This window comes from Spermophilus citellus, assembly GCF_964194105.1.
Source record: "Spermophilus citellus genome assembly, chromosome: 4".
Classification (NCBI taxonomy): domain Eukaryota; kingdom Metazoa; phylum Chordata; class Mammalia; order Rodentia; family Sciuridae; genus Spermophilus; species Spermophilus citellus.
In genome coordinates, this window is record NC_138185.1 from 159794259 (window position 1) to 159821118 (window position 26860).

Here is a 26860-nt window from a genome sequence, read left to right on the forward strand (position 1 = left end):
AATCAGAGGGAGACCTTGTCTTTAAAAAAAAAAAAAAAAAAAAAAAAAAAAGAATAGGGATGTAGTTCAGTGACAGAATGCCCTGGGTTCCATCCCCAGTACCACACACACACACACACACACACACACATACACACACACACACACAAACAAGTCAGGCATGGCACACTCCTTAATCCCAGTGGCTTGCGAAGCTAAGTCAGGAGGATTGCAAATTCGAGGCCAGCTTTTGCAATTTTGCAAGACCTTGTCTCAAAAAAAAGGGTTGGGAATGTGGCTCAGTGGTTAAGTGCCCCTGGGTTCAATCCCTGGTACCAAAAAACAAAAACAAAAATACCCAACAACAACAAAATTACTCATGATTCAGTATAGCCACGTCTTAATCCTATATACTATATATTTCAGTCATAAAGAAAAATTACATTATGTAATTTGAAGGAAAATGGATGGAGCTAGATGTCATTATGTTAAGTAAAGTCAAACTCAGAAGGCCAAGGGACCTATGTTTTCTCTCATATGCATAAGCTAGAGAAGAAAAAGGAAAAGAAAGGTTGGGGCAGATCTCATGGAAGTCAAAGGGAGATCAGTAGAGGAAAAGAACTAAGGGGTGGGAGATGGTAAGGAAGTGGGAAAGTGCTGGGGAGTGATATTGGCCAAATTATATTGTTATATTGTGTGCATGTATGAATATGTAACAACAAATTCCACCATTACGTACAACTCTAATGCACTAATTAAAAAAAAAAGTGGGGAAAAATATTCTAAAAAGACAAATATATGTATTATTGATAATTATGTATTAAAATAGCTACTAATTCCCTACATGGCAGAAAATATTTTAAAATAATCCTCAAAGGGACTAAATTCATATGAAACATAAGCCATGAATGATAGTTTAGAATATTATTTTTAGCAGTGCTGGGGATTGAACCTAGGGCCTTGCACATGTTAGGCAAGCACTCTACCAATGAGCTATATCCCCAGCCCCTAGAATATTCTTTTTTTTTCTTAAACACTTAATTCTTTTCTTTTTCTTTTTTTTTAAGAGAGAGTAAGAGAGGAGAGAGAGAGAGAGAGAGAGAGAGAGAGAGAGAGAGAGAGAATTTTTAATATTTATTTTTTAGTTCTCGGCGGACACAACATCTTTGTTGGTATGTGGTGCTGAGGATTGAACCCGGGCTGCACGCATTTGAGGCGAGCGCGCTACCGCTTGAGCCACATCCCCAGCACCCCCTAGAATATTCTTTAAAACAGATTTCATATTCTATTCTATTTTAATGATTCTGAAACCTGGAAAAACTTAGATTCTAAGTTTCTATAAATTTCCACACTGATTTCTGATTTCTAAACTGAGATTTAATTTATGAGAAGTTCATAGGATTAACCGAAGGTTACATTTTAATAGGCATGTACTAATATGTCTTGTAAAACCTAATATATACAACCTTAAAAACTGGATTACAAAAAAAGTCAAGCACTTGAGAAGGAAAATAATTCATAAACAAAAAATACCACATTAATTTTTTTTTTCAGGATTGGTATAAAAATTCTGTAGGAGGAGTTGCTATTCAACAAGGATAGTGTCAACATTTTCTTGTGTGAGCTCTGACTCTAAGGCACAAGCAAGTCCAAGTGTTCTTGTGATAAGCAAGAACTTTTCACAGGTACATCAGACCAGTTGTCACAGTATGGCTGAAATCTCTGGGCCAATGCATTACCAAACCTTTGGCATCGGTTATATCTGTAAGATTTACCTTTGTGTGTATACATGTGTTCCAGCAATTGACTCTTTCTAAGAAATTTATGACCACAGATGGTACAACTGATTTTTCTTTTCCTTGAAAAAGAAAAATTACAGTTTAATTCTACTGGCTCTGTATCTTTGGAGATCAAAGATACTTGACTAATCTGCAAAGGCTCTGAGGTATCACGATTTGAGTGTTCAGGCTGCTGCTCATTCTCCTTGACAATAAAGGAACTGAGCCTGTGGCATTCAAGAACCTCGCTATTTTCATTAAGTGGATGTACTTCTCCAAGATCATTACTTTCCAGAATGGAAGCAGGGACACCAAATGGAAGGGATCCAGACACATGGGTATGGAGATGTTGTCTTAAGTTACTACGGGAATCAAAACGTTCCCCACAGTAATGGCATAAATGTATTTTGACACTGTTTTCTGTAAAAGAGAGACCTGTTACCTCTGATGAGGGTGAGGGGTGGCTCTGGGGGATCACAGATTCTGGATCACATCTCTCCTGCTTGATGGACACTGGGGGTTTCTGGTGCTCTTCCAAGGCCTGGGCAGCAGGATGAACTCTCTGCTGGTCTGCAGTGCCATCATCAAGCCCAATAGCAAGAGACAGCTGCAACTGAGGGTGGTCACCCTGGACAGCAGCTCTGTTTCCATTGTTATTGGAAGGAGTTTCCTTGACCTCCAGCCCTTGTTTCACAGTTGTTTTTTGGGTTGTTGAAATCTGAATGCCGTACAAGTTTGAGGACTGCACAGTCTCTGGTGAGAACACTTGATTCATTTCAGTTGCAATGTGAGAAAGGTAGTCGGCATGAAGAAATCGAATCCCTTCCTCCAAACGACTATGATCCACAATCTGTTTTGGCCCTTTCCCGGTGTACATAATATGTAACAAATAGCTGAATATGTCAGGTTGAATGTCAGTTGGTTGAATTTTTATGCATTCACTGTTGAGAGAGAGAGAGAGAGAGAGAGAGAGAGAGAGAGAGAGAACCATGCAAATTGAAAACACAACCTAGTTGGCCTTTCAGTTAACAGCAATCTTAGTCTAAAGCAGTTTCTTCTTACGAAGTATAAATTAATTTAGCAATCTGTCTTGATAAAACACTACAACAAAAGCTTACACTTCCTTTTACACCAATTTTATGGTCTAACAATAAGCCTTCATATATTTCATCTACTGGCTAAAATTAGGAAATGCAGACAGATACTCTGATTAGTTGGACATTAATCAGTGACTCTTAAGTGATAAATACTACACTAGATGCCAGGAGGTAGAAAAATGAAGAGTAAGATAGATGTTCTGTTCTTTTTTTTTTTTTTTTTTTTAAGAGAGAGAGAGAGAGAGAGAGAATTTTTAATATTTATTTTTTAGTTTTTGGTGATCACAACATCTTTGTTTTGTATGTGGTGCTGAGGATCGAACCCGGGCCGCACACATGCCAGGCAATCGCGCTACCACTTGAGCCACATCCGCAGCCCAGATGTTCTGTTCTTAAGGAATTTAACAGTCTATTGAGTATATAACCAAGAGAACTGACATAGGGACTCAGATACCTGCATGCCAATGTTCACTGCAGCATTATTCAGTGTAGCCAAAAGGTGTAAACAATTGAAGTGCTCATCAAAAGATGAATAGATAAACAAAATGCAGCTTTATACTTACAACAGATTATTCGGCCATATAAAGGAATAATGTTATGTTAAGTAATATTAGCCAGACTCAAAAAGACTACTATTATATGATGCCACTTACATGAAATACCTAGAATAGGCAAATTGAAACACAGAAATTGGAAGTTACAACAAGCTGTTTATAGGGTGATGAAAAAGTTTTGTAAATAGCAGTGATGATTGTACAACATTGTGAATGTATTTACTACCACTGAATTGTTTAATTAAAAATGGTTAAAATGGTGGTATACATACACATAGAAGTGATATGTACCATCTCCATGCACAATAATAATATTTTAAAATTTAAAAAAGTCTATTGAAATTGGTAATATTTAAAATGTAAATTATGTTAACCTTATTTTGGCTTCCAAAATACATTAATATTCTATTTTTTAAATCTCAAATGAACATAGGTACAATTCTGGAAAACTTTAATTAAGGTAACCCTAAACCTGATTCTTAGATATGAATCTAGAATTTAGTTAATAGACGGAAATAACAGTAAAAAAGAGATCAGAAAATCCCTATAAAGTTGGAAAAGAGACAACCTAAGGGAAACTGTTGAATATGAAGGGAAAATGGAAATCAGTCAATGGACTTACCTTTCGGAAGCAGAAGCTCACTGTCAATGCATCAGAATGCACTGGGTGTCAGTATGCTTGCAATATATTTCTTTAGTCCTGATATCTCAGGATTCCCTCTTCCTCTCTTGGTCTTCATTCTTTGTTCTGACCTAGCTACCCAATGACATGGCCTGTGGCAAGTTTTTTTTTTTTTAAATACCAGTTAAGAACTCTATTAACTGAGGGGCTTCTTTAGTTGCTCAATACAGAGCAGGTCTGCAACCTTCATAATTCCTAGGTTCAGTTTAGCATTGTACCTGGCACACAACAGGGGCTGAACCAATTCATGGCTCTCAGGAGACTGAAGACAAAGTGCCACTTCTGAAGCAGTGAAAGCAATCTACTGTGACACTTAGGTCAGAGAAGAAACTCCTTAGACTGGCAGAAAAAGCTGCCTATTACTTGTTCTACACTCAAACTTGCTCTCCCTATTGTGCCATGCATTCCAATCATTCTGATCTACTCAGAATGTCTGAATGTTCATATGTATATACATATATACACACACATATACATATATGTGAATGTATGTGTGTGTATATGTATGTGTGTGTGTGTATATATATATGTTTTCATGCTGTTTTTTCCCCCTTCTATCTGCTACATACCTTCTTATATGCCTCTCTATCTGAATAACTCCTGATCTTTCAAGATTTAGGACCTCTGTAAAGTCTCTTCACAATACAGCTGCTGAAATACTATTTTACCTTGTACACTCTTCTATGATAGACATTGTATTATTAGTAACAACAAAGCTCTTGTTTTAAGCATTTTAATCTATATTGATCTATTTAATCTCCTCAAATACCCTAGGGGGTGATCATTCTATTCTAAAACTTTACAGGCAAGACAGAAGAGAGGTATAGAGAAGTAAATTACATTGTAATAATTTGTTTTACATGCATTATCTATAGGACTATTTTTTTTCAAGACTACGAATTTCTTGAGGGCAGGGCGTATAACGTCACTTACTGGGGTCTAGTTAAGTGCCTGGCACATAGGTACTTAATATACATAACATGCAGGCTTGGTTTTTTTGCTTTTTGTTTTTGGTATTAGAGATTGAATACAGTGGTACCCACTTAGCTACATCTCGAGAGCTTTTTATTTCATTTAGAGACAAGGTCTCACTAAGTTGTTGAAGCTGGCCTCAAATCCTACCTCAGTCTCTTGAGTCATTGAGATTATAGGCCTGTGCCAACACATCAACAAATAATTAATATATATTTGAATGAATGAACATTTAGATACAAATGTATAATTGAGGTTGGATTCCTAAGTATTTATGTAAGGTTCTTTAAAGAAAAACAGACTGCTGAATCACTTTTAATCTAGAATGGACTAAAATTACTCTCTATTCAGAGCTTCAAATTTGAATATCTAAATTGGGTACAGTGGTGCATGCCTGTAATCCCAGTGACTTGGAAGGGTGAGGCAAGGTGATGCAAGTTTGAGGCCAGTCTCAGCATTTATCAAGGCCATAAGCAATTTAGTGAGACCCCTTCTCAAAAAAAAAAAAAAAAAAAAAAAAAAAAAAACCCACTAGGATGTGGCTTAGTGGTGAAGCACTTCTGAGTTCAATCCCCAGTATCCCTCAACCCCGGAATCTGAATATCTAAATTTGTCTTGTATATAAATTCAAAAAACACAAAGGAAGTCTTTGAAAAAATATTTTAAACAAAAGACCTTTGAATTGTAATATGGAGTTCATGGTAGGTAGAATTATGACACCAAAATCTTGCTATGAAAGTATCATGAAATAGAAATCAACAACTCAATGATTAAGAGCAAAGACCTGAGCAGGGCTTATGGCTCAGTGGTACAGTGCTTGCCTAGCACATGTGAGGCACTGGGTTCAATCCTCAGCACCACATAAAAAAATAAGTTAAATAAGTTATTATATCCGTCTATAACTAAAAATATTTTTTCGAAAGAGAGCATAGACCTTTAGCTTCAGATAGATCTGCACCTGAGTCTAACATATTAGCTATATAATCCTGGCTGGGCAACTCGATCTTACCAACTCAATTTGCTTCTTTTCTCTAATATAGGGGTAACTGTAGAATTACATTATAAGATTTAGCACTTGAATATGGGATAAGCCTTCAATACATTTAAGTTATAATTTCATTCTGACCTTCCACCACAGATCTATTACATATTGAGTTTAATTACTGATATATAAGACAATTATAAAATTGCTTAATATATTTGAATGAATGAACATTTAGATAAAAATGTATAATTGAGTATAATGATAGTATACTGATAAAATGATAGATAATACATGATGATCCAGTACCAAGAAAAAGGGGGGTCTCACTATAATGATAGCACACAAAATGATAGTATAAGACATACTTTTTTCAATATTGTAATGTGAGAAATATACATAATCTTCTTCCAATATACAAAAACACATCCTTACCTTGTTTGGTGAATAAATATCATCTTGAAATAGTTAGAAAAAGCAGCAAGCACTGCTCTATGGGCTTTGAAGTAAACATCTCCAATAGCAACTGTGCAATCACATAGAAAACCAAATTCTCGCTGCATGTTCAGCTGCTGCAGAAGGACAAGGCTATGGCTAGCAGTATCCATTGTGGCTCTGAGAAAAAGAGCAATATAAAAATATATGTTTGTATGTGTGTGTGTGTGTGTGTGTGTGTGTGTGTGTATATATATATGTTATAAAAACTGTTTACAGTTGACACAAACCTACAGAGCAGCAAGGATTCCTAAATATAAATGAAATCATAGATTTTCAATCCTGTTAATTTCACCCCAAACCTTGCTAATATTAATTTCCTCCATTATGATAACTGATATCTGTTGAACAGTAAACAAGGCCCTTGATCACCTTATAAGACGGTAGCTTGATATGAATGACGCATGAGCAAAAGGAAGTTCTGTTCTTTTCTATCTATGCAACCATAATGTTTCTAATGCTCAGTTTCCTCAATGGAAAAATGGAAATGAGATACTTATCCCTGCCTCAGAGTTAAATGAGCTAACTTACATGAAAATCATGTTGCAATAGATACTGCTATACAAATGTTAGCTATAAGGGGATTCCAACGTGGCGGCGGGCGAGGAGAGATCAAGTCTCTGACCTCTTCAGCTGTGCGGGCATAGGGAGTCGTAAACAACCTAAATCTGTTTGCTCAGGATCACTAGGCAATGCTGAGCTGACGTGGATCTGGGGCGAACAGTCTGGGCCTCTCAGAACACACACTGAGCCCGGATCGGCTCAATTCAAGCTCCCGTTCGCCTGCTTCCCACAGACAAACAGCTGTGACTCAGCACTAATCCATCCGGCTGAAACAACTGGTCAGCCCTTCTCATCCTACGGAGGTAAATGCCTAGCGAGCCTTCATAGGTAGTGGCCACAGGTTTGAAACGGGGCTTGGGAGAGACAGTAAGGACCCACCAGTTGCATTGGTCACCCGGCAAAGGGAAACGAACTGTCACCATTTGCAAGAGACACCACCATGGCAGAGAACTGACATCATCAGACTGCGGCGGAGGAGATAACTTCATTGAAACCTGCGGCTACGGGTGTGTAATTCCCTAGCCTTCCCTCTCCACACATCGGGGAAACCTTAAGGGCCCCTCCCAGCTGTCCCGTGAGCGTGATAGCCAGCCCGAGGGAATCAGAGGTGGCGTGGGACCCGCGACCCGGAACTACCGCTCCCACCAGGGCTGACTGCTGAGGCCTCTTGTACCAGCTACCGGGGGCGTGGCTACCGGAGGGCAAGTAAAATTCACTGAGGATTCTCAGCCCCAAGCTCTACAAACTTAGGGTCTGAGGGAATGGCAAACTGGAAGTGTGTGCCCAGTCGTTCATGAAAACAGGGCTCCCGGGAGCAGCAGACCTGGCGTGTAGCCAGTATTGTGGTGAGCGGCACCCGTGAGAGGGGCCTGGCTAGAGGAAAAGTGGGAAGTGACTAGACACAAGAGGAGGCCCAAGGCACTCAGGATTGGAGACTCGCCCAGTCTGGGAGGAGCTGCTGTACAGTGATTGGTTCCCGCGTATTAACAGGAGAAACTTGGCCTGGTGGGCACAGCGCCACCTACTGGAAGAGAAGTTAATCAAACTCTAAGACTGCATTTATTAGTTTTTTTTCTTTTTTTTCTTTTCTCTTTTTTTTGATTTGGGTTTTTCTTTCATTTTCATTTTTTCTTTCTTGTCATTTTTTAAATTTTTTTTTTACAATTTTTAAAATTTTTTTTCTTCTAATTTTAATTTTAATTTTTTTTAATTATTTTTTTTAATTTTTTTTTCTTTTTTTATTTCCTATTTTTTTCTTCTTTTGTCTTTTCATTTCTCTTATCCCCCCTTCCTTGAATTCTACCTGCTTACTCTCATTCTCTTTAGTGACTTCTTCCCTTCCCTTCTAATACCTTTCCTCCCAAGCATCAAATAAATTTATAGGAGTAAACAGTAACTCAGCAGTCAAACAGAACAAGAAGTAACATGAGCAGCTTCAAAAAGCAAGGAAGAAAAGGAGTACAAACAATGCAGGACGGCCTAAATATTCAGGAGGACCTAGAGTCATCAGAAAAATGGTCATATAAAGAACTCAAGGAACACCTTAGACAGATGGAATGGAACCTTAAAGAGGATACAAGACAGCAAATTCAAGCAGCGAAAGAACACATTGAGAATGAATTACATAAACAGATAAAAGAAGAAATTAAGCATCTTTATCAGGAGATAGAGATTATAAAAAATAATCAAACAATAATTCTAGAAATGAAGGAAACGATAAACCAAATTAAAAACTCAATTGAGAGTATCACTAACAGAGTGGAGCAAGTAGAAGCCAGAACGTCAGATAATGAAGACAAAATATACCATCTTGAAAAGAGTCTAGCAAACTCAGAAAGGCTGGTAAAAAATCACGAGAAAAACATCCAAGAGTTATGGGATAACATAAAAAAACCAAACTTACGAGTCATTGGGACAGAAGAAGGTACAGAGATTCAAACCAAGGGAATGAGTAACCTGCTGAATGAAATAATTACAGAAAACTTTCCAGAAATAAAAAAGGAAACAGATATACAAATTGAAGATGCATACAGGACACCGAGCACACAAAATCACAGTAGACCAACGCCAAGACACATTGTTATGAAGATATCCAATATACAGAACAAAGAGAAAATATTAAAAGCTACAAGAGAAAGGAGACAGATTACATTCAGGGGTAAACCAATAAGGTTAACAACTGATTTTTCATCACAGACACTGAAAGCAAGAAGGTCATGGAACAATGTATTTCAAACACTGAAAGAAAATGGATGCCAACCAAGAATTCTGTATCCAGCAAAATTAAGCTTCAGGTATGACAACGAAATAAAAATCTTTCATGATAAACAAAAGTTAAAAGAATTTGCAGCCAGAAAACCAGCATTGCAAAGCATTTTGAGCAAAACACTACACGAGGAAGAAATGAAAAACAATAACCAAAACCATCAATAGGAAGTGCCTCGGTAAAGACAGAGGGCTAGGGGAAGGATAATCATGGAGAAACAAACTAAATTTTTTAAAAAAAGGATAAATAATCAAACATGGATGGAAGTACAAACCATATATCAATAGTAACTCTGAATGTTAATGGCTTAAACTCTCCAATAAAGAGACACAGGCTGGTATCATGGATTAAAAAAACAAATCCAACAATATGCTGCCTCCAGGAGACACATCTGATTGGAAAAGACATACACAGGCTGAAGGTGAAAGGATGGGAAAAAATATACCACGCACACGGTCCTCGTAAGCAAGCAGGGATGGCCATCCTCATATCGAATAAAATCGACTTCAAGACTAAGTTAATCAAAAGGGATAAAGAAGGTCATTATATACTGTTAAAAGGAACCATTCACCAACAAGACATAACAATTATCAATATTTATACACCAAATAATGGTGCTGCGACATTCATAAAACAAATTCTCCTCAAGTTCAAGAATCAAATAGACCACAACACGATAATTATGGGTGACTTCAACACACCTCTCTCACCATGGGACAGATCCTCCAAACAAAAGTTGAATAAAGAAACTATAGAACTCAATATCACAATCAATAACCTAGACTTAACTGACATATATAGAATATATCAACCATCATCAAATGGATATACTTTTTTCTCAGCAGCACATGGATCCTTCTCAAAAATAGACTATATATTATGCCATAGGGCAACCCTCAGTAAATATAAAGGGGTGGAGATAATACCATGCATTTTATCTGATCATAATGGAATGAAACTGGAAATCAATGATAAAAGAAGGAAGGAAAAATCCTACATCACATGGAAAATGAACAATATGTTACTGAATGATCAATGGGTTACAGAAGACATAAAGGAGGAAATCAAAAAATTCTTAGAGATAAATGAAAATACAGACACAACATATCGGAATCTATGGGACACAATGAAAGCAGTTTTAAGAGGAAAATTCATCGCCTGGTGGTCATTCCTCAAAAAAAGAAAAAACCAACAAATAAATGAGCTCACACTTCATCTCAAAGCCCTAGAAAAGGAAGAGCAAAACAACAGCAAATGTAGCAGAAGGCAAGAAATAATTAAAATCAGAGCGGAAATCAATGAAATTGAAACAAAAGAAACTATTGAAAAAATTAACAAAACTAAAAGTTGGTTCTTCGAAAAAATAAATAAGATCAACAGACCTTTAGCCATGCTAACGAAGAGAAGAAGAGAGAGAACTCAAATTACTAACATACGGGATGAAAAAGGCAATATCACAACAGATGCTACAGAAATACAGAAGACAATTAGAAATTATTTTGAAAACCTATATTCCAATAAAATAGAAGATAGTGAAGACATCGATAAATTTCTTAAGTCATATGATTTGCCCAGACTGAGTCAGGAGGATACACACAATTTGAACAGAGCAATATCAATGGATGAAATTGAAGAAGCCATCAAAAGACTACCAACCAAGAAAAGCCCAGGACCAGATGGGTATACAGCGGAGTTTTACAAAACCTTTAAAGAAGAATTAATACCAATACTTTTCAAGTTATTTCAGGAAATAGAAAAAGAGGGAGCTCTTCCAAATTCATTCTATGAGGCCAACATCACCCTGATTCCGAAACCAGACAAAGACACCTCAAAGATAGAAAACTACAGACCAATATCTCTAATGAACCTAGATGCAAAAATCCTCAATAAAATTCTGGCGAATTGAATACAAAAACACATCAAAAAAATTGTGCACCATGATCAAGTAGGATTCATCCCTGGGATGCAAGGATGGTTCAACATATGGAAATCAATAAATGTTATTCACCACATCAATAGACTTAAAGATAAGAACCATATGATCATCTCGATAGATGCAGAGAAAGCATTCGACAAAGTACAGCATCCCTTTATGTTCAAAACATTAGAAAAACTAGGGATAACAGGAACTTACTTTGACATTGTAAAAGCTATCTATGCTAAGCCTCAGGCTAGCATCATTCTAAAATCCGGAACAAGACAGGGATGCCCTCTATCACCACTTCTATTCAATATAGTTCCCGAAACACTGGCCAGAGCAATTAGACAGACGAAAGAAATTAAAGGCATAAAAATTGGAAAAGAAGAACTTAAATTATCACTATTTGCAGATGACATGATTCTATACCTAGAAGACCCAAAAGGGTCTACAAAGAAACTACTAGAACTAATAAATGAATTCAGCAAAGTGGCAGGATATAAAATCAACACGCATAAATCAAAGGCATTTCTGTATATCAGTGACAAAACTTCTGAAACGGAAATGAGGAAAAACACTCCATTCACAATATCCTCAAAAAAAATAAAAATATTTGGGAATCAACCTAACAAAAGAGGTGAAAGATTTATACAATGAAAACTACAGAACCCTAAAGAGAGAAGTAGAAGAAGATCTTAGAAGATGGAAAAATATACCCTGTTCATGGATAGGCAGAACTAACATCATCAAAATGGTGATATTACCAAAAGTTCTCTATAGGTTTAATGCAATGCCAATCAAAATCCCAATGGCATTTCTTGTAGAAATAGATAAAGCAATCATGAAATTCATATGGAAAAATAAAAGACCCAGAATAGCAAAAGCAATTCTAAGCAGGAAGTGTGAATCAGGCGGTATAGCGATACCAGATTTCAAACTATATTACAGAGCAATAGTGACAAAAACAGCATGGTACTGGTACCGAAACAGGCGGGTGGACCAATGGTATAGAATAGAGGACACAGAGACTAAACCACAAAGTTACAACTATCTTATATTTGATAAAGGGGCTAAAAGCATGCAATGGAGGAAGGATAGCATCTTCAACAAATGGTGTTGGGAAAACTGGAAATCCATATGCAACAAAATGAAACTGAATCCCTTTCTCTTGCCATGCACAAAAGTTAACTCAAAATGGATCAAGGAGCTTGATATCAAATCAGAGACTCTGCGTCTGATAGAAGAAAAAGTTGGCTCCGATCTACAGATTGTGGGGTCGGGCTCCAAATTCCTTAATAGGACACCCATAGCACAAGAGTTAATAACAAGAATCAACAAATGGGACTTACTTAAACTAAAAAGTCTTTTCTCAGCAAGAGAAACAATAAGAGAGGTAAATAGGGAGCCTACATCCTGGGAACAAATTTTTACTCCTCACACTTCAGATAGAGCCCTAATATCCAGAGTATACAAAGAACTCAAAAAATTAGACAATAAGATAACAAATAACCCAATCAACAAATGGGCCAAGGACCTGAACAGACACTTCTCAGAGGAGGATATACAATCAATCAACAAGTACATGAAAAAATGCACACCATCTCTAGCAGTCAGAGAAATGCAAATCAAAACCACCCTAAGATACCATCTCACTCCAGTAAGATTGGCAGCCACTATGAAGTCAAACAACAACAAGTGCTGGCAAGGATGTGGAGAAAAGGGTACACTTGTACATTGCTGGTGGGACTGCAAATTGGTGCGGCCAATTTGGAAAGCAGTTTGGAGATTCCTGGGAAAGCTGGGAATGGAACCACCATTTGACCCTGCTATTGCCCTTCTCGGACTATTCCCTGAAGACCTTAAAAGAGCATGCTACAGGGATACTGCCACATCGATGTTCATAGCAGCACAATTCACAATAGCTAGACTGTGGAACCAACCCAGATGCCCTTCAATAGATGAATGGATAAAAAAAATGTGGCATCTATACACAATGGAGTACTATGCAGCAATAAAAAATGACAAAATCATAGAATTTGCAGGGAAATGGATGGCACTAGAGCAGATTATGCTTAGTGAAGTTAGCCAATCCCTAAAAAACAAATACCAAATGTCTTCTTTGATATAATGAGAGCAACTATGAACAGAGCAGGGAGGAAGAGTAGGAAGAAAAGATTAACATTAAACAGAGACATGAGATGGGAGGGAAAGGGAGAGAAAAGGGAAATTGCATGGAAATGAAGGGAGACCCTCATTGCTATACAAAATTACATATAAGAGGTTGTGAGGGGAATGGGAAAATAAACAAGGAGAGAAATGAATTACAGTAGATGGGGTAGAGAGAGAAGATGGGAGGGGAGGGGAGGGGGGATAGTAGGGGATAGGAAAGGTAGCAGAATACAACAATTACTAATAGGGCATTATGTAAAATTGTGGATGTGTATCCGACGTGATTCTGCAATCTGCATTTGGGGTAAAATTGGGGGTTCATAACCCACTTCAATCTAATGTATGAAATATGATATGTCAAGAGCTTTGTAATGTTGTGAACAACCAATAAAAAAAATGTTAGCTATAAATGTGAATAACATAAGGAATACTGTCTGGGGTAGAGCTGCCATTGTTCCTTATGGATCCTCTGGCACTCGGGACATAGCTGCCCACCTATCCTAAAATGTTTGTGGGGAATGATCAGTAACACTAAGTTTAGGAGCTCTTAAAGATGTCACGCCACATTCCCTGATTTACATGGGAGCCCAGGAGCCCCATGAGAAAGAAACTAACTCCTGATCTCTTCTCAACTGGACTCCAACAGATAAGCATATATGCCTGAAGGTAAGAAAAGGCAGGGATGGATGTCAGGTACAGAAGCTCATGCCTATAATTCCAGAAACTCAGATGGCTGAGGCAGAAGGATGGCAAGTATTCGGTCTACCTCAGGAACTTAGGCACTAAGAAACTTAACAAAACCCATCTCAAAAGAAGGGTTAGTGGGGCTGGGGTTGTGGCTCAGTGGTAGCACACTTGTCTGGCATGTGTGAGGCACTGGGTTTGATCCTCAGCACCACATAAAAATAAATAAATAAAGGTATTGTGTCCATCTATAATTAAAAAAAATAAAAAGGCTGGGGATGTAACTCAGTGGTAAAGAGGAGAAGAAGGAGGAGGAAGAGAAGGAGGAGGAAGAAGGAGGAGGAGGAAGAAGAAGAAAAGAAAGGCAGGATAAGACAAATGAGTCTCAAGGGACAAAGTCCTACATAAGGAAGAAATTGTAAGAAAAATTCTGGCCAAGAGGCCTACTGTGAGCATAAGGATATTCAGAAGTGCCATCATTCTAGGCATGCGGAAGGATATTCTTCACCACCTTCTCTGTTCTAGCTGTGCAGAGTGTTCTGGAACTTATAAAGGGCATCACCAGATGACTGAGAGAACACCCTTTGAAAGAGCAGATCCTGAAAAAGAGAATGAAGTTTCCTCACTAGCCAGATAGATCAAGGTCAAAGGAGGTCAATGGTGGAGGTCTGGATTAGCTGTCTGGGGACTGGCAATAGTTTGAGCAGTAGACAGCTGATAATCAATAATATAATAAAAATAGCTGATATTTTACCATGCTTTCTATGTGTTAGGCACCTTCCACTCATTTAATTCTTAATACAACTCTAAAAGAAATAATACTAAATGCCTCCTACAGATTAAAAAAAAATCAACAGACTTGAATCACTTATCCAAGGTCATACTGCTAGTAAATGGCAGAGCAGAAGATTCAAACCCAAACTCTAGAGTCCAAATTTCCTTCCTCCCCACCTCCCAGAGTTTACAAACTGGAAGAGCCAAGAAAACACAAGGATTACACATAAAAACACCCCTATGAATCCTTGGGAGTATTTGGAAAGAGGAATCAGAGAGAAAATCAAATTTTCTGCTGGTTAAGCAGATGTGATACAGCAAAATTAATGCTTATTCTTATTAGTAAAATAAAATCTAGCATAGTGTAAAATGTATACAGAAGACTATTTGTATAAAAGGAATGGATGGTAATTTTATTTATTTTTGTGGGGAGGGGTACAAGGGGTTGAACTCAGGGGCACTCAACCACTGAGCCACATCCCCAGCCCTTTTTTGTATTTTATTTAGATACAGGGTCTCATTGAGTTGCTTCGCACCGTGCTGTTGCTGAAGCTTGCTTTGAACTAGTGATCCTCCTGCCTTAGCCTCACCAGCTGCTGGTTATTTGAAAAAGTGGGAGAAATATTTATTTATACACAAGTTTGGACTCCAGAAATTTGAGCTCTAGAGATTGGGTTTGAATCCTCTGACACTTATTAGCATTATGGCCTTGTGTAAATGACTTACTTAACTCTGTATTGATTCAGCTTTTTATCTGTAAGAGGATTTAATATTTTTTCTTTTATACATGTCTACTACACATCTCTGGGAAGGTTCCAAGAAACCAGTAAGATGTTTACTTCTGGGAGAGAAACTAAGGAGTAGGGGAAGTCAAGGATGGATAGGGAACTATAAGATCTGAACTTAAAATAATATATTTCAGATGGACAAGTAGATACAGAGGGAAAAAAACTACCCACCTACTGCAAAACACAGAAAATAAACATCACGGGGGCACTGGGGTTGTGGCTCAGCGGTATAGTGCATGCCTAGCAAGTGCGAGGCCCTGGATTTGATCTTCAGCACCACATAAAAATAAATAAAATAGGGCTGGGGATGTGGCTCAAGCGGTAGCGCGCTCGCCTGGCATGCGTGCGGCCCGGGTTCGATCCTCAGCACCACATACCAACAAAGATGTTGTGTCCGCCGAGAACTAAAAAATAAATATTAAAAATTCTCTCTCTCTCTCTCTCTCTCTCTCTCAAAAAAAAAAATAAAGTATAAAAAAATAAATAAATAAATAAATAAATAAATAAATAAAATAAAGATATTGTGTCCAACTACAACTAAAAATTAAATATTAAAGAAATAAGAAATAAACTAAATATCACAAGCACAGTAGATACTCCTTGGCATCTCTCCCTCAGTCTGTCCCCCCATCTTCCTTGCCTCTAAAGATAACCACGATCTTGAACTTGGTGTTTACAGCTCTCTTGCACATTTCCACTCTAAGGGTATATATTCTTTAACAAGGTATACTGTTGCTTTGCAAGTCTTAAAATTTTATATAAATAATATTGTTCTTTAGGAATACTGTAACTTGATTCTTTTGACTCCACATTCATGCATTACTTTTGGTGTGTGGGGGGTGGTTATTTGGTATTTAAGGGGCAGTTTACCACTGAGCTATATACCCAACCCTTTTTATTTTGAGACAGGGTCTCATAACGTTGCTTAGGACATTGCTCAATTGCTGAAACTGGGCTCAAATTTGTGATCCTCATGTCTCAGTCTCCCAGATTGTTGAGATTATAGGTGTGTGACACTAGGCATTACTTTTAAACCCTATTTATTCAAACATGTGCCCATTTATCCCCCAATTAAAACAAAACCTCTTAACCCTTGCCATTTCTTTTTCTTTCTTTCTCTCTCTCTCTCTCTCTCTTTTTTTTTTTTTTTTTTTTTTGGTGGTGCTGGGGATTGAACCCAGGGCCTTATTCACGCAAGGCAAGCATTCTACCAACTAAGCTATACCCCCAGCCCGCATATCATTTTTAAAACACTTTAAGCATCAACAAGGTAACAGAAAATACAGAAGTTTAACTCAATCCTCTAAAATATAAACAAAAATTTAAATTGTAGGTACTGTTCCAAGAAGTTATTTCACCAAAAACCACTACTTGTATTTCCCACATTTTCCCAATTTCAAAACACCATCAGGGAGATTTAAAAAAATAAACAAATAAAAATCTTTATTAGAGCCGGGCACGGTAGCTTACTCCTGTAATCCTAGCAGCATGGGAGGATCCAGAGTTCAAAGCCAGCCTCAGCAACCGTGAGGCACTAAGCAACTCAGTGAGACCCAGTCTAAATAAAATACAAAATTGGGCTGGAGATGTGACTCAATCCCCAGTACTGCCCCCACAAAAAAACACTATTAGAAATTTTATTATGTGAAAATCATTGAAATGTCTCAAATTGAAATACCTTAAGCCAGCCTTACAAACTGCTTTAAAAAAAAAAAAAGCCTCAGATCCTAAACATTTTCATCAGTTCTCTCTCTCTCCCTCTCTCTCTCTCTCTCTCTCTCTCTCTCTCTCTCTCTCTCTCTCTATATATATATATATATATATATATATAAAATGCATTAATGTAATGAACTATTGAACCATATGGAAATGAGGAATACTACACTAAAAAGCCGCACATACAAATATCTTGTGTTTAATAGTCCGAGTAACATTTACTCATTACTCTTAATTTACTCAACAAATACTCTTAAAGAAAAGCCTAATAGAGAAAAAATATTTGAAAGCATGTACTGTTCAAGACCTGGAGACAAAAAAAAAAAAAAAAACCGTTAAGTGGTGCCATCAGAACAGTTCAGAAAACATGCTATGAACATGCTTTGAGGGGGAGATAAGTACAGGTAACTTAATGGAAAACAAGGCACGAGAACTGGTCTTACATAAATAGGGAAAATAATGATGATGATGATGATGATGATAATTATAATGATAAAAATTACTGGGAAGGCTGAACACAGTGGCACATGCCTCTAATCCCAGTGACTCAGGAGGATCACAATTTCAAGGTCAGGCTCCGACCACTCAGGGGAGCCCTAAGATCAAAATAAAAAATAAAAAGGGCTGAGGACATAGCTTAGTGATAAAAGTACCCTAGGTTCAATCCCCAGTATCAAAAAAGAAAAAAAAAATACTGAGAGGTATATGAATAATTATGTAACAGAAGAATTCATTTGGCATAGAACAAACAAAAGGAAATAAGAAAGATGGGGTCAGTTCACAGAGGAGACTGAATATAAGTATAAGTTACCCCAGTTGTGTTTGCAATAAGCTAAGATGTTTGAGTGAGAACAGCATGATCAGTTACTTATTCTGCAGGAAGAATAGCACAGTAGTGAAAGCTTAGATTCTAGAAAGCCAGTTTAAAACTCCAGCTTGGCTAACTTACTAAACTGTGATTTTTAACAACATACTCAGCACTCTGGGTCTCAGTTTTCACTCATAAAATACAGATGACAGGATTTATTTCACAGGTGTTATATTAATTTTTTAATTAAAAAAATTTGTTGTAGATGGACATAATACCATTTATTTATTTATATGTGGTGCTAAGGATGAAACCCAGTGCCTCATGTGTGCCAGGCAAGCTGAGCCACAACCCCAGCCCACTCAATGAGATTTTAAGATTTCAGATACTGTATTTTCAGGTCTCACATTTTCATTTCATTCCTTTTTTGGAAGTTTCTTATTTCTCTGCTGAGATTTCCTATTTTTTACAACCTTACTTAGCTTCATATCCTTAACCATGGTTATAATATCCGTTTTAAATCTTCTCTGCAATCTAGCTTTGGGTTGCTGTGGGGGTCCATTGATTAGGGTGATGGTTCCCTGTTGTTTTCTTTCCCATGTGTAGTCATTTTAGATCATATGCTAAAAATTGTGATGAATACAAGAGATTCTCAGAATCTGTCACATTCCTCAAAGAGTGCTACTTTTGTAGACAATTAACTTGGTTGGAACTAAACTCCATGTGTGGCCTCCCCAACGTTGGGTAACAGTTGAAAATACCTGTTTAGATTTTTTAGCCTTATGTGTGCTGTTTGGAAGGTATTCTATACATGTGCATATCAGGAATGGGCAAGAGATTCAACCCTGAATCAGCAAAAAATATATACACAGCAAGTATATATACAGCAAGTTTATATTCAGCATTTATGATTCCACCACCCCAATATCCTCTCTAGGATTTCTCCTTCACTTTCCAGATACACCGACATTCTGAACTCTGGCCTCTTCCTTAAGCAAGAGTACAGGTTTGTTTCCCCAGTTTTAGCTATCCCCTTGTGTCACCAACTGGAGCCTACCCTCATGCTAAAACTCATTAAAGTGTAAACTTACCCACTGGTATTTCCCTCTTCCAGTTGCAAATTTTACCCCCGTTTTTGTAACTATTAAATGTCATCTGGTAATTAAAAAAAAGGTTCCCCTAGTTTTTAGTTTTTAATCTGCAGAACTGTCCCAACAGGAACAAATTAGCCATTACTCTTTATCAGCTGCTCTAAAAATTCTGATCTCAACGTATATTTACACACTTTAAAAAAAAAGGGACTAATGGTTATGAAGATATTATTTATGTGGATAATATTTATCCATATTTACCATGTTAGAAATTAAAAGTACAGGGGCTGGAGTTGTAGTTCAATGGTAGAGCATTTGCCTCACATGTGTGAGGCACTGAGTTCGATCCTCAGCACCACATAAAAATAAATAAATAAAATGAAGATATTGTGTCCACCTACAACTTAAAAAAAATAAGAAATGAAAAGTATAAAATGTTTAAATGAGCTGGGTACAGTGGCGCATACCTGTAATCCCAGTGGCTCAGGAGGCTGAGGCAAGAGGATTGCAAGTTCAAAGCCAGCCTCAGCTACTTAGCAAGGAACTTAGCAACTCAGCAAGACCCCATCTCTAAATAAAATACAAAAAAGGGCTGGGGATGTGGCTCACTGGTTGAGCACGCCTGGGTTCAATCCTCAGTACCAAAAAAAAAAATACAGCTGGAGCTGGGTCCAATGGCACATGCCTATGATTCCACTGACTTGGGAGACTGAGGCAGGAGGATCACAAGTTCAAAGCCAGCCTCAGCAACTTCATGATGACCTAAGCAACTTATTGGCTTCTGCATTCAATGGGTTGCTGTGTGTTGTTTTGGTTCAAGTATACTGAAAATCTTGCCAAAGGAAGATACTTGTAGATCCAATGAAAGGGTTTCAGAATCACCAAGGGTCTTTGGACTACACTTCGAGAACTACTAACCTACACTTTTTTTTTTTTTTTAAATCCCATGAGGTAGTAGAACAGGTATTATCAGCTCCAATTTTTAACTGAAAAACTTTAAAATCAGAAAAGGCAGGAAAGTCAGAAAACTAGCTGTTAAGTAAGGCTAATGGTAGTTCAAGTTCTGACATTTTAAATCCAGTGCCTTTTCTCCAAACCCCCATCTAGAACTTTAAAACATTTAGATTGATAGCAGATCTTTCCATTATGTTGAAATATAATTGCAAATTGCAAACAGAGGTAAATTCTCCAAGTTTATAAAATGAAATAAATTCAGAACTGTTAAAAAGATAAGATACACACACATATACATACATATACCTTACACACATAACAGGTTCATACAAGCTTGCTTGCATAATAAAAGACATTTAATATTTTAAGGCAGCATATTTTATATCTAGTCAACAGTGCCAATCCACTGCAAAGTTATTACAATATTTTCTAATACACCCTTCGATGTACTCTACCACTGATTTATACTCTAGCCCTAGCTGAGTTTTGTTTTTTTCCATTTTGTATTGGAGATTGCATACTGAGCAAGCACTCTACCCCAGCCCTTTTTTAAGTTTTTCTTTTGAGACAGGGCCTTATGAAATCCTAGGCTTATTTTCAATTTCAACCCTCCTGCCTCAGCCTCCCAAATAGCTGGAACTACAGACATGCACATCATGTATGATCCTAGTCAGGCATTTTTTATTTTTAGTAATATTTTTGGTTGCTGATAAACTTTTATTTCAATTATTTGTATGTGGTGCTGAGAATCAAACCCAGTGCCTCACACATGCCAGGCAAGTGCATTACCGCTGAGCCCCAGCCCCAGCCCTAGGCTTTTTATATAGACTTTGTTCATCATTTCTTTGTCATCCATTTTACTTTCTGATATGCAAAATAATCAGTTTCCCAAGCAAACAAAAAATCTTAGAAGCTGCATTTAAGAATTTTTGGTGGAAGTTTTAAGATGGCAGAAAGGATGCAAAAAAGTTATCCTTTTATTATATTTGTAAATACTAGAAACAATAAGAGTGTTTCATTTTAAAGCTTTATATGCTGGACAAAGCAGCCCATGCCTGTAATCCCAGCGATTTGTTAAGGCAGGGGAACGCAAATTGGAGGCCAGCCTTAGCAACTTAGCAAGACCCTCTCTCAAGATAAAAAGTAAAAAGGGATGGGGATGTAGCTCAACAGTAAAGTGCTCCTTGGTTCAGCCTCCAGTACTGCAAAAAAATAAATAAATCAAGCTTTGTTATCAAAGTAATAAAATAACAGGATTAACATGATATTTAAGAGACTATAAAAACTTTTTTTAGTTTCTAAACTTTGTAGTTAAATCAGGATTAGTTCAAACTAAGTAAGATAAGGAAGTTTAATACCATATATTTGTTTAATTAAAAGTTAACTTGAGGGCTGAGGTTGTGGCTCAATGGTACAGCGCTTGCCTAGCATGTATGAGGCACTGGACTGTATCCTTAGCACCACATAAAAATCAATAAATAAATAAATAAAGGCATTGTGTCCATCTATAACATATATATATATATATATTTTTTTAAGTTGGCTTGATGTTAATTTTTTCTATTTAGAAAAATATATTTTGTTAGTTAGACTGCACTCTCATCTCTATAGTAGCCAGAATGAGATCCCAGACCGTACAACTCCTATTTCTCCAGGCTGTACAATCCTTAATAAGAAAGGAAAAAAGGATTAGGACATCTATTTCTGAAAGAAAATAGTCTTACTTCTCCTGTAGGTCTCTATCACTGAGACTTTACCATTAGCATTAAGACAAGAAGACAGAAAGTTGGCAGAGAAATGTTCGCAGTTTTTTTGAGCTCCTTACTTATGGCTATAAATACAAACGTAAAAACAAAATATTCCAAGTGCTACGTGACAAAATACTTTCTACAACGATTTTAACTTTTTAATAGAACTTTTAAGATGATTGCAGAGGTATGACATTTGATTACCCAGAAAAATCAAAGAATAGGGCTGGGGGTGTGGCTCAGTGGTATACTGCTTGCTTAACACCCACAAGGCCATGTTCAATCCCCAGCACTGAACAAAAGAAAAGGTATGGAAATTAGAAACTATTTTATCCTGAAAAAATGGATGTTATCACTAACTATAAAATTTTCTATGTAAAGTTGACTAATGCCAGAGACCCATCCCAGGCCACCCAAAAAATTCCTGGGGGTGGAGGCATAGGTCCCTTCTTTTAAAAGAAGCTCCCAGGAATCTTTCATATGACACCACAATTAACAACCATTGCCTTGGAAGAGCACAGAACCAAGGAAGTACTTCATACTCTAAAATTACATGTTATTTAGGAGACTAACAAAATCTTATTTACTTTCTAGATTATAGTAACTCTGGATTAATTCAAACTAAGTAAAATGGAACAATTTTATACTAGTTACTTATAAGTAGCAATCTTATGTTTAAAGTATGGGAATGATATTGTGTATATTAAATGAACCATAATTCCAGTTGCAACTTTTTTTAAAAATTGGCCAAAATAAGAAACAAAAGGCTCTAAAACTAGTAAGGTGATTAGGGATGGGAAAGAGGAAGAATACATTATTTTCTGATATCTTTAAAAAAAAAAGAAGTATTTAGAAAACCAGGCTTGGTGCACACAGAGCCTTGGGAGGCTGAAGCAGGAAGATGCAAGTTTGACATTAGCCTCAGCAATTCAGCAAGACCCTGCCCCAAAACAAAAAACAAAAAGGGTTGGGGATGTAGCTTTCCCGTATCAAGAAGGGGGAAAAAAAAACACTAGAAATTTCTCATATTCCGTTATATTTACTTTCATAATATCTAAAAATGATACAGAAATTTCAAATCTGAAAATGTTTGACGAAATTCTGCATAAATTCTTGATATTGGCTTATGAAATCCACAGAGAATGTTAGGAGAAATAGACATTGTTGATGATAAAGAAACAGCAGTTATTCTCTAGAAACCTTTAACAGAATGGGCAAATGTCAGTTTGGGGCCTCCTGCCAGTTGGCAGACACAGCCAGGCTTCTCCACCTCTAACCCCCATCTAAACAACATTGTGGGATGCCTGATAAGCCACAGCATTAGGCCAACAACAATGCTAACAGCAGTGAGTACAAACTGCTAATGGACCTTTACAAAAAAAAAAAAAAAAAAATCAGAACCCTGTGAAGAAAAAGATTCTTTTTAGTCCATTAAAAAGAAAAGGAAAAAAAAAAAAAACATAAAAACTGAATTTCTGACAGGGAAAAAAAAAAAGTTCCTCAAAGAATCAGAGAAAGTTGAAAAGGACAATGCTAGTATAGACCTGGAATACAGTACAGACAAGAGTGATTATAACTTCTAAATATAAGTGAAACAACTTTCTTTGCCAAGGAATTACAGTTCCATGAACATATAATCCACATAACCATGAAATTCTTTGCTACTATTGCCTAGAGTTTTCCAGAAGAAATAAAACATCCATGTATAATTGATTTGTAACTAGGGAAAAACTGAATTAGAAAAATTTCAAAAATAACTGACTTAACACTATAAATACTTTTCCTCCAAATAAAGAAAAAAAATGAAATTCCTAATAAAAAAGGAAAGCAGAATGTAAGTAAAATCAATTAATAATCCTGAAACTGCTTGCTTCTAACACCACTTCTTCCTCCACTCTCCCTAAGCAGGTTTTTTCTTTTTTTAAGAGAGAGAGAGAGAATTTTAATATTTATTTTTTAGTTTTTCAGCAGACACAACATCTTTGTTTGTATGTGGTGCTGAGGATCGAACCTGGGCCGCACGCATGCCAGGCAAGTGCGCTACCGCTTGAGCCACATCCCCAGCCCCCCTAAGCAGGTTTAAGAAGCAACATCCTTCCTTTTCTAGGAAGAATAAATACTATCCAGATTACTTCCCACAGCTACTATTACTATACTACTATACGTAAGGCTGTATGTTAGTGCTCCCCGGTCTCTCTCTTAACCCTGTGACTAATGTTTATTATTTTCATTTCCATTTTAGAGATGAGGAAAAAATTTAAACTTAGGATACATAACTAGCAAGTAGTACAACATGGAGATCAAAAAAGGCAGGTCTTGGGCTGGGGTTGATGTTCAGTGGTAAAGCGCTTGCTTAGCATGTGTGAAGCACCGGGTTCCATCCTCAGCACCACCACATAAAAAAAAAAGTTAAAAAACAAAACAAACAAACAAACAAAACAACTAGCAGGTCTCACTCCATAGCTTATACTGGTCACTATAAACTGGAGCAGTAGTTTTGTTAGATCTCTCCTCTCAAAGGACTGATATTCACATGCTCTGTGAATAAAACAGAAAGGGAGCACAGAAGTAGTATAGAAGTACTTTATAATTTATCTAGATAAGAGCACCTGCACTGCTTTTTTAAAACAAGATGGGGGGGGGGGGAATCTGCAGTCATTTAAGACCCCAACTCTTTCTGGTCTGTTATTACTAAGATGGACAAGTTGGTCAAGCACCACCTACGGACCATAGTAAATAAATCACTTTGGTTCAGTGGTAGGGAGGGCATTATGCAATATTTCCCAGCATAGCCCTGACCAGAATTATTTTATGACCAAGACACTTGGGCCCCTCCTCCCCAGCTAGACAGCCTGGCTCCTTTGCATTCCCCTCAGGAGATAGGGTAGAAGCACATAGCTCCACTTTCTGAGGCATAGAGGGCAGCTGAAAGTCCTGCTTGGCCTCTATGGGCAACCACAGGCGCCAATAAATCAGCCACAGGCGATTCTCTCATCCCCTTCCTGGCTTGAATTGGGAGCAACATATAATGCAAAAGAGTACAGACTAGACTTGGAAGATAAGGGATCTAGATTGAAATTCCTCCGTAAATGACTTTATCATCATAGGTAAATCTCTCTGAGCCCATTTCCTCATTTATAACATGGAGACAGTATTTTCTTCTTCTTGGGAAGAATTCAGAATTCATCTATGAAAGCGGCTGGTATGGGACCTGACCCACTAAATGTACTCAATAAACCTAACTTGAGCAGGATCCATCTCAGCTATATCCAAAAAAGACATTCAGGATAGGACTGAGCAAAAAGATACAGCAGGTAAGGTGAGGTCCCTTCCAACTTTCTTGTTAACCATCCCTTGATGTTTTGTTGCCTCTTGGTTTCATCCCAGTCATCAGAACTAACTTATTTCATGTCATTAGTATTCTGTCCCATAATGGATTAATAGTTTATCCTTAACTAACACATTCAGACTCCTAGAGGCTTTGATGCCCAAACCTAAAAACCAACCCATGCCACAATGTTGTAGTTCTTGCAGAGAATAGAGCTAAAGGGTTTTGTTGTTGTTTGGTTTTGGTGGGAGGTATTGGGAGGGAGAATGGGCTTTTGGCCCCAAAGCATCACCTGCTGCCTAACCCGCCTAGAAACAGTGCTATCTCCCTACTGCAGAGCCATCACATACTGGCCAAGACTGATTTCTCAATACACCTGAGAAATCGTACAAGCCAAGTGTAATCTCCTTTGGTTGATACATACAGAGCGGGTTAAACTGGCACAGCAGTCCTGGCATGGTGGAGGATGCAATGTCCGAGATGTCTGCAACTATGAACTCCAGCTGAGAGATGGAGGCCCTAGATCAAGCAGATCGAGAAACACCATGCCCTTTAGGCTTGGTGTCCTTGTAAATATGTGGTTTTTGTTTTCTTATTTTGCTGTACTGGGGATGGAACCCAGAGCCTCGTGCATGGTAGACAGGCGCTCTACTACTGAAGCCCGGAACTGAGTTTTATGTAAGGCTTCTCTCAGCTCAAACGTTTGAGATTATGAAATGTCCTTCACATACTTGACAGAATCCTGAGTGAATCAACAGTTCTGCCAAAAGGACTTGAGTCTAAAGAGAAGAATACCAAATTTAACCTCTTGCAGGGAAATACAAACGTTAACTTATAAAACACGTTAGCTACTGCCAGGTTCTAGGTACAGCGCTGCTCGCTGCCCAAGGAATTGATTAGCACTTGATTTCTCCAAGTAAGTGCTAGGGAGGCGCTGATAAGATGGGGCCAACTTCAAAGAGAAAAACTGAATTTGCTTAGAATGACGTAAACATTTTAAAGAGAGAGAGAGAGAAATTATTGGGATTAGGGACCTAGCTTTCTGTCCTTGAAACTGGGTACTCACAAACTGGGATGGGGAGGAGATATTGGCCGCTGCGTCCGCGCAGCTGCACCTGCAGACCTTCCCGCTTGTAAGATGGGTGGGCCCAGTTGCGGGAGGCGGGGGCGGGAGGGGGAGACTCGTCATGAGTATCGCGGCTTCTGGCGCGGGGTCGCACCCAGGCCCTCAGCAGGGAGGGTTCCAGGCCTGCGCGGCGTGACCGCGCGCCACACCCGACTGCGTCAGGCCCCAGCCGTGGCACCAAAGGGCAGCTCTGGTCATCCACCCAGCGCTCATTCAAGGTTGCCATTTTCCTCCTGCGCCCCGAATGACATCTCAAATAGATCAAAAACACCCCTCTCCCCAGCTACTTGCATCTGTCTCACGGCCGATGCAGCTGCAGCCACAGCCCCAGTGGCTAGCGGCGGGAGGGACTGAACCCAGAGCAGCCTACAGGGGCTGGGCCGCGAC

General features: G+C 37.9%; 1 protein-coding gene across 1 annotated transcript; it reads right to left on the reverse strand.

Moving 5' to 3' along the window:
* Positions 1-1233: 1233 nt before the first annotated feature.
* ZBTB25 (zinc finger and BTB domain containing 25) lies at positions 1234-26852 on the reverse strand. The gene is given in 4 exon segments (XM_081290004.1): positions 1234-1623; positions 1626-2698; positions 6480-6659; positions 26414-26852. Coding segments are annotated over 3 exon segments (1305 nt in total). The 5' UTR covers positions 6653-6659; positions 26414-26852; the 3' UTR covers positions 1234-1564.
* Between the last annotated feature and the right edge of the window lie 8 nt (positions 26853-26860).